We start from the raw sequence: 8598 nt of genomic DNA, 5'->3' as shown, positions 1-8598 counted from the left end.
AAAGGGCCGGAGATCCCCCTGCAGGAGGGGCTCCAAAGCCAGCCCAGTGTGCTCTGAGGAGGAAAGACCCCCTTGGGAAGGCGGCCGGAGCTTGAGGTGGAGCTGTGACCTGGTGGTTCCTAAGCAGCCTCCCAGCAGGGAGAAGCCCTTCAGGTGCTTGGAATGTGGGAAGAGCTTCAGGAAGAGCACCAACCTGCTCATCCACCAGCACATCCACACTGGGGAACGTCCCTACACGTGTGGGGAATGTGGGAAAAGCTTCAGTGACAGCTCCACCCTCCGCAAACACCAGATGATCCATACTGGGGAACATCCGTACACATGTGGGGAATGTGGGAAGAGCTTCAGGAATAGCTTCAACCTCCTCAAACACCAGCGCATCCACACTGGGGAACGACCCTATTTGTGTGGAGAATGTGGGAAGAGCTTCAGTGACAGCTCCAACCTCCGCAAACACCAGATGATCCATACTGGGGAACGTCCGTACACATGTGGGGAATGTGGGAAGAGCTTCAGCCAGAGCTCCGACCTCCTCAGGCACCAGCGCATCCACACTGGGGAACAGCCCTACACGTGTAGGGAATGTGGGAAGAGCTTCAGCCAGAGCTCCAACCTCCAGGGCCACCAGCGCATCCACACCGGGGAACGGCCCTACAAGTGCTTGGAATGTGGGAAGAGGTTTCCCAGCAGCTCACATCTGCTCCTGCATGAGCGGACGCACACGGATGAGAGGCCCTTCCGCTGCACCGACTGCGGGAAGGGCTTCAAGCAGAACTCCAACCTCATCACCCACCGGCGCATCCACACTGGGGAGAGGCCCTACAAGTGTGGGGAGTGTGGGAAGAGCTTCACCGACAGGTCTGGCTTGACCCAACACCAACGGACCCACCAGTAAGGGAAGCCCTATCAGTGCCCCGACTGCGAGAAGAGCCTCAGCTGCTGCTTCCACCCCGAATGAAGCCCCTGATGATGAGGCAACCCCTGGAGTCCAGTGACTGTCAGTCCATCCCTTTCGACCACAAAGGGCCAGACCCCTTTCCCAGGGGCAGCTTCTTTCATCAGAATCCTTCTTGGGGGGATATGTGGAGATTCCTGCCTTTGCTGGGGACCCCCTAAGGTCACTGCTGGAGGTTGAGAGCAGAGATCTCCCCACGAGCTTTGGTCTGGGGGAGTTCCATCCATCTCTAATTAACAATTACTGCTTTTGTGCCAGCTTGAGTAGAGTTGCTTCAACAATTGCTTTAGTGTAGAGCACTGTCCTGTCTTATTCTGAACTGCTGGTAGTCTGAGTGTTTCTGTTGTGCAGTAAATAATTCTGATGAAGATCTTTTCTCTGATCATTTGTAACCCTAAATAAATTCATTTCTATCAATAGATCTGATTTGCCATCATTAAAACCTGGCGGACAAAAGTGTTTCAGTCACACCTCTGTAATTCCTCTAAACTGAAAGTGTTGTCATAATCCAAGGGTGAGATTGGATCCAGCAGCCCCAAGCACCCCACAGTAAGTTGGGAGCTCAGGGGAGCCACCTCCTTTCCCAAAACCTGGTTCCCAAAGACCCCCATGGGACTGTCAGACCCGCCAGACCACCCCCTCCATTTTCCACCCTTCTCCCTGTTCCTCTCACTTTTCCGTGGTCCCTTCAATCCCCAGCCCAACCAGGATCAGTTTTGGGGTCCCAACCCCCACTTTTTTCCCCCCTCTTCCCCCATTTCCCAGCCCCCTCATGCTCAGTTTGGGGTCCCACCACCCCTTTATCCCCTCTGACCCCCCTTTTCCCACAGACCTCCCCCTTCCCACCCCCCGTTCACCCAAGAGCTCCTCGCCTGCAGCTGGGGGGGTTCCCAGCACCACCAGTGCCCAGAGAAGTCCCCCCAGAGAAGGGGTTGAGTGGGGTCCTGAGTGGGCTCTGAGTATGTTTTGGGGGTTCTCCAGGGCCTGTGGGAAGGTTTAGGGGGTTCCCAGCAGCTCTTGGGGTGCACTGTGTGCTGTGTTGGGGGGCAGGTGCCCCCCAACACCTTCCCAGAGCAGGGTGACATTGGGGGAACACAGAGGGGTCCCCATTCCCGATCCATCCTGGGGCCAGTTCTGCCCCCCCCCAAACTCGGCTCCACCCCTTGGGATTCCCCCAAGCCCCTCCCCCACTGCCCGCCAAACCCGGGACTGGGGAGAACTGGGAAGCTTTACTGGGATCACTGGGAGCAGCTGCGTGGATGCAGAGTGACAGCAGGGGAGGGGGGGACACACGACCCCCCCAAAATCCTCACGGGGACAGGGGGGGGTCCACGCTGGGCCCGAGGCCCCGGGGAGGGGCTGCGGCCGCTGCCGGCTCAGGAGCTCTGTGGGGAGAGAAAAGGGGGTGACACCGGGGTGGGGGGTCCCCGGGGGGGCACAGACGCTCTGGGGGGGACACACGACCCCCTGGGACCCCCCTCACCTTCTGGCGCAGGTAGAAGCCGAGCCCCAGCGCCAGGGAGACGAAGGCCAAGAGGAAGCCCCCGGCCCCTCCTCATGAGCAATTCCTGAGGCTGATGAAGCCCAGCAGGGCCGGGGCCGCCGGCGGTGTCCAATCCCGGCAGGAAGCGGGGAGGGCCCCGGGGAGCGGCGGCGGCGGGCGGGGCCCTGGGGGAGCCGCCCCGAGGGGTCCCCGCCGCCCGTGGCACTGAAGGAGCCGCCCCGGGACGGGGCCTGGCGGGGGTCGCCAGAGAGGGGGGGCGAGCTCGGAACAGAATCAACTCCGGAGAATAAACCAAGGAAAACCAAAGAGCCGCGCCGGGGGAGTCTCCGCCGCCCAGGAGCTAAAAGAGCTGCCCCGCGGGACGAGCGAGGAGTGGCGGCGGTGAAACAGTCGCCCGGGGTGTGGCGAGGGAGGTGGGATAGGAATAAAAGAGAGAATAGAGAGAGAAATCGCTTTGTCTTTCACCCCCCCCGCCCCCAACTCCCTTTTGTATACAAATAAAACCAGGGATCAACACGTGCTTCCCTTCCCCCTTTTCTCCTCAGGGGAACAAAAAACAAAAAAGAAAACTTTGGGAAAGAGGGGGGAAAGCCAACTCTGGAAAACTATCTCGTCTGAGATAAGTAGTGCTGCCAAAAGAAATGGCTGACTCCAGAGGTGCCCAAGCGGCAGCAGAGCCCCCACCCTGCACACTCACACTTCAGCTCAACATTGGGGTTTTCCCCTCCCTGGCACTGCCCAGTCCAGCCCCTCCCTGGTCCCCCCATCTCCCTGCCCCTGCCCCAGCCCAGCAGAGCAGCCCAGTCAGGTCTGGCCCTGCAGCAGGACATGGAGGCCATGGAGCTCAGGGACAGGGACTGTGTGTCTGCAATGCTCAGCACATCATCAGCTCAGGCAGCTCCTGCAGCCCCAGGGCCAGCCCCGCTCCCCAGCACAGCAGCAGAGAATCGGCCCCGGGCTCCTCAGGCCCCATTTGCCATCTCCAGGGGCACTGGCCACCACCAGCACCAGCTGGAGCAGCCTCAGCCCCCACAGTGGGACCCTGAGGTCAGCACACGGACTCCAGGGAGAAACCAGCAAGGCAAGGACCCTCTGGAGAGTCTGGTCCTTGGGCTTGTTCTTGAGAGCCCTTGAGAAGAAGACCTGAGGCTTCAGGCTGTGCCCGGAGCCAATCGAGCCCCTTGTGTGGTGGAAAGAGTGCAGTGGAGCCCAGCTCATCCCAGCAGTGCCATGGCCACAGGACTGACCCAGCCCAGCCCAGGGACCAAGGGCCAGAGCACTGAGGCCTCAGCCCAGGCCCAGAAGGGGAGGGTGGCAGGAGAAAAAGAGCAGCTCTCAACAGGCCAAATGCTGCTGCTCCCTGACGCTGCTGCTGTGCTGGGACTCTGTTTCCCTGCCCCTCTGCACACAGGCACTGCCCTGCCAGGCTCATCAGAGGTCTCAGAAGATTGAACTCAGAGAAACAAGTCACTGAAGGATCTTTGACTTTGTTTCAATGCATTCCTCATTTACCCAGATTCTGGGTCAAATTCAAGATGTAGACAGTGAACTAGACATGGGATGAATAATCAATATTCACTGTACACAACTTTATCCCAGGAGAAAAACCACATGAAAACCCTAACCCAGCACCACAAAAACCTGAGCAGGCAGGCTGGAACAAGAAGTCCCATTCTGAATGCTATGGAAGAGAAAACAGGCCATTTGTGCCTTCAGAAAAGCATCCAGTCATCATTTGCCTCAGGGCATCCTTGAAGCAAAGGATTTCTTAAGACAGATGGCAGAGCTTGGCAGCAGGCTGTCCTTCTGAGCTTGGAAAATCTCTGCTAACTCACCTAACAATGGTACAACCCCCCGACGTTAATGTTGTCAAACAGCTGCATCTGCAGGATTCATGTTCCAGCATTACCTAATGCACAATTATCACACCTCTTTTTAAAATTAAAGAGGAGGGAAAGAAAAAGGAGGGGGTGGGAGGAGACTCCCCACTCCAGTCATCCATCAAGTGTACATCCTGGCCACTGCTCCTAAAAACTGTAATATATGCTAAAAAGATATAAAAAGACATCAAAAGCTTTCAGAAATAAAAGTGCTTCAGAAGCTAGATTTTAATATTGCCAAGTGGGTTTTTGCCAGATTATAAAGTTGACTGAAATGCCAGGATACTGCATTTTGGAAGCAGCAGCAGCTCACATATTGCCTTGTATTAGTGGCTGAAGTGTGTTGCTGATTCCAAAGCTGAACTATCATCATCTGTGGGGGAGAGTAGATAAATAAATAAATAAAAATTGGCATTCCCTACCACCCCTGCTGCCTTGAAGCACTCTTTTCAAGTGCAGCCTCCACAGGAAAAAAAATTAAGACCACTTTATTTTTATTATAGTGCTTTCCCAGGCGGGAATTATTATTTCAGATAGAATCTTTGAACCATTACATTTTCAGTGAGGCATTTTTATATTTACAGTTGACATCTTCATAGAAGAATGAAACCTTTGAGCAACAGCTCTAAAGCATGAAGGTTGCCTGCAATAAATACTTTAATTATTTTACCTCCAAATGGAGCCTGTTGTTTTTAGCTAAAATTTAATAAACCTTAAATCAATGACCTTTCTTTTACTGAAAGCCTGCACTTTGGAAAACTAACTTTCCCAAGAAACATATTTTGATGAATAAATGCCAAACAAAGGGCTATTTAAATCTAAACATTTTCCCAATGTACAGCTTGTGAACATTTAGTTCCTAAATTCCCGACTGCTACCTAATGTACAGAAGAGTGGTGCCTTGGTTGAATCACGTCATTGATTTCAGAGTGTCACAGGGATCTCATTGACAGGAATCAATCCAAAATCAATCAAATATGTTCGTGCACTATCATTCATCGAATTTGAATATCCCCAAAATTAATTGTAAGTATGTGAAAGAACCTAGAAATAAATTTTGAATAGGTACAAAAATAAAAATCAGTAAACTTTGAGAAGATAATAGTGCATCTTGTGAGAAATAAAGAATTGGTTTTATTACAAGCAAATGAATTTAACAAATCACTAACATAAGAGTTTTTCCTTACTAACCTATAGGGCGTATCGCGGAGTTGTAAGACGCCGGATTCAGCCTGGAACCGGTGTCAGGGAAACATGCGAATGGGAATAGGGAACTGTAAATGAATATTGGTAAGGAAACCCCTTATACCACATGGCTGGTCCTGGAAGCTGCCGTGCTGCTGGACACTCCAGCTCCCAGCACCACACAGCCAACCAGGAAGAGGGGAACACCTCTTCTATGATGTAAACGGGGTTGAACCTTAAGAATGTTTAAAAAGCGGGACTTTTGAATTGAAGGGTGTGTTCCTGGGAATCCTGCGTGCCTAGGACACCCAACACGTGTTGTGATTTTTCCTTTTCGTTTTATTCCTTTTGTTTTGCAAACTTTTGCCGTCTTTCTAAATTCAATAAATGAGATTTTTCTCACAGAAGGGACTGGGAGGGGATTTGGGTGGCGCTGGGAGGTGCTGGGAGGGGGCCCTGGGAGCACTGAGACCGGCCCTGCCCCTCCCAAGTGACATCATCGTTCTGTGACGTCACATCTCTCCCTCCACCAATAAAGCACAGTTTGGAAGTGCCGCCGCGTGACGTCACTGAGGGGGGTGGGGCCTAGGGAAGGGGCGGGGCCTTGCCCCCCGCCCGACTAGGACATCATAATGACATGCAAATTAGATGCTAATTAAACGCACTATATAAGTGCAAGGCAGGAGTGAGATGTCGGGGTCTGGGAGGGGATGGGGAGGGAGCGGGAGGGTCCGGGAGGGTCCGGGAGGGTCTGGGAGGGTCTGGGAGGGACTGCGCTCGACTGGGAGGGAGTGGGAGGGACTGCGAGCGACTGAGAGGGGATTGGGTGGGACTGGGAGGGAATTGGGAGGGACTGGTAAGTACTGGGAGGGACTGGGAGGCACTGGGAGGGACTGCGCTCGACTGGGAGGGGATTGGGAGGGACTGGGAGGGAAATTGGGAGGGACTGGGAGGGACTGCGAGCGACTGGGAGGGGAATGGGAGGGACTGGGAGGGACTGCGCTCGACTGGGAGGGACTGGGAGGGGGTAAAGGGAATCAAAAGCTAAAAATAAAACTAATTTAAAAAAAAAAACAAAAATACGCTCCTATTGACTAAACCTCCTTCCCGCCTCCTCTAAGCCACGCCCCCTTGCGGGCTGCCCTCACTCAAAATGGCGCCTGTGGCCTTTTCTCCCTCACTGCGCACGCGCGCTACTCAAAACCCCTCCCCTTTTTCTCAACCCACCAATGGGAAGAGGTGGATTTTGATTGACAGCCCAAGCCACACCCTCCCCCTGCTGCCCTCACGCCGCCATGATGGCGGCGGCCGCCCCGCGGTTGCGGCTCCTGAGCGCCCTCAGGGCCCAGGTAGAACTGGGCGGGGTAATTTTGGGGGGGTTTTGACGTCACGAGAGGGGTTTGACGTCACGTCGGGGCGGTGACGTCACGAGACCCTTTTTTTGGGGGTGTTTTTGCAGAGTTTTCGGGGCCCCAGTCTGGGCTCCCCGCGGGACGGGGCCGAGGCCGTGACCTTCCTGTGCTCCCCGGGGGCCTCCCAGTCCCTCCCAGTTCAGTCCCAGTTCAGTCCCAGTCCCTTCCAGTCCCTCCCAGTGCCCCCCAGTCCCCTCCCAGTCCCTCCCAGTGGCTCCCAGTCTAACCAGTCCCCCCCAGTCTGGGCTCCCCGGGGGCCTCCTACGTGGCCGGGGAGACCCTCCTGGTGGCCAGGGGGGCCCCCGCCCACCTAGGACATCCCAATGACATGCAAATGATATGCTAATTGAATGCGCTATGTAAGCGAGAGGCGGGAGTGAGAGATCGGGGTCTGGGAGGGGACTGGGAGGGACTGGGATGGTCTGGGAGGAACGGGGAGGGTCTGGGAGGGACTGGGAGGGGATTGGGAGGGACTGGGAGGGACTGGGAGCACTGGGAGGCACTGGGATGGACTGGGAGGGACTGGGGTGGCACTGGGACACACTGGGGGGGCTTACTAGGAGCACTGGTCAGGCACTGGGAGGACAGGTGGATGAACGGGGAGGGACTGGGATGGACTGGGAGGGCACTGGGATGGACTGGGAGGGCACTGGGAGGGACTGGGATGGACTGGGAGGGCAGTGGGATGAACTGGGAGGGACTGGGAGAGACTGGGAGGGAACTGGGAGGCTCTGGGCCATACTGGTTTGTACTGGGATGGAACTGGGAGGTCACTGGGAGGCTCTGGGCCATACTGGTTTGCATTGGGATGGAACTGGGAGGTCACTGGGGGGTAACTGGGCTGTACTGGGAGGCACTGGGAGAGCTCCCCCCAAAGAACTGACCTCTCCCACTGTGACATCACTTTATTAGACACGGGGGGGGGCGGGGCCAAGCCCGAAAGTGGGCGTGGCCAGCAGCAACATGCGGGTGGGCGTGACCTCCGTCCCAGCAGCCAATCAGGTCCAGGCGACGTCGACGAGGGGGAGAAGCTGGGCCAGCTGGGCGGGGCCCTCGGGGGCGGAGCTCAGGGGGGTCTCAACCAATCCCAGGTGAGCCAGGCGGGGGCAGGAGGCCAATGGGGCGAGGGCGGGGGTGTGGTCGATGGCTGGAAGGGGTGGGGTTTAATGCCACGCCCCCAAGAGGCCATACCCCCTCTACCACCTCGGTGTTTGATCCCACCTGAGCCACGCCCACAGTCCCCAAGCCACGCTCACGGATCCCAAACCATGCCCACAGATGTCAAGCCCCGCCCCCCAAGCAACAAACGATGCCCACAGACCCCAAGTCCCACCCACAAGCCCTAAACCCCACCCACAACCCCCAAACTCCACCCACAGGCCCCAAGCCACACCCACTGGCCCCAAACTCCACCCACAAACCCCAAGTCCCGCCCACAAACCCCAAACCACACCCAAAGCCCAAACCCCACCCCCAAACCCCAAACCACACCCACAGACCCCAACTCCACCCCCAAACCCCAAGCCACACCCAAAGCCCCAAACCCCACCCCAAACCCCAAACCACACCCACAGACCCCAAACTCCACCCCAAAACCTCAAGCCACACTCAAAGCCGGAAACCCAACCCCTAAACCCCAAACCACACCCACAGACCCCAAAC

General features: G+C 56.2%; 1 protein-coding gene across 1 annotated transcript; it reads left to right on the top strand.

Moving 5' to 3' along the window:
• Positions 1-127: 127 nt before the first annotated feature.
• On the top strand, positions 128-1024 carry LOC113962610 (zinc finger protein 16-like; the record flags this gene model as incomplete). Its single annotated transcript, XM_027673369.1, has 1 exon — positions 128-1024. A coding segment is annotated over one exon (768 nt), but the record flags the coding sequence as incomplete, so codon positions are not given.
• Positions 1025-8598: the final 7574 nt, after the last annotated feature.

The sequence above is a fragment of the Neopelma chrysocephalum genome, unplaced genomic scaffold (assembly GCF_003984885.1).
Source record: "Neopelma chrysocephalum unplaced genomic scaffold, ASM398488v2 Primary Assembly neopelma1_183218, whole genome shotgun sequence".
Classification (NCBI taxonomy): Eukaryota; Metazoa; Chordata; class Aves; order Passeriformes; family Pipridae; genus Neopelma; species Neopelma chrysocephalum.
The sequence above is the reverse complement of the archived record's forward strand: the minus strand, read 5'-3'. Positions and strand labels throughout refer to the sequence as shown.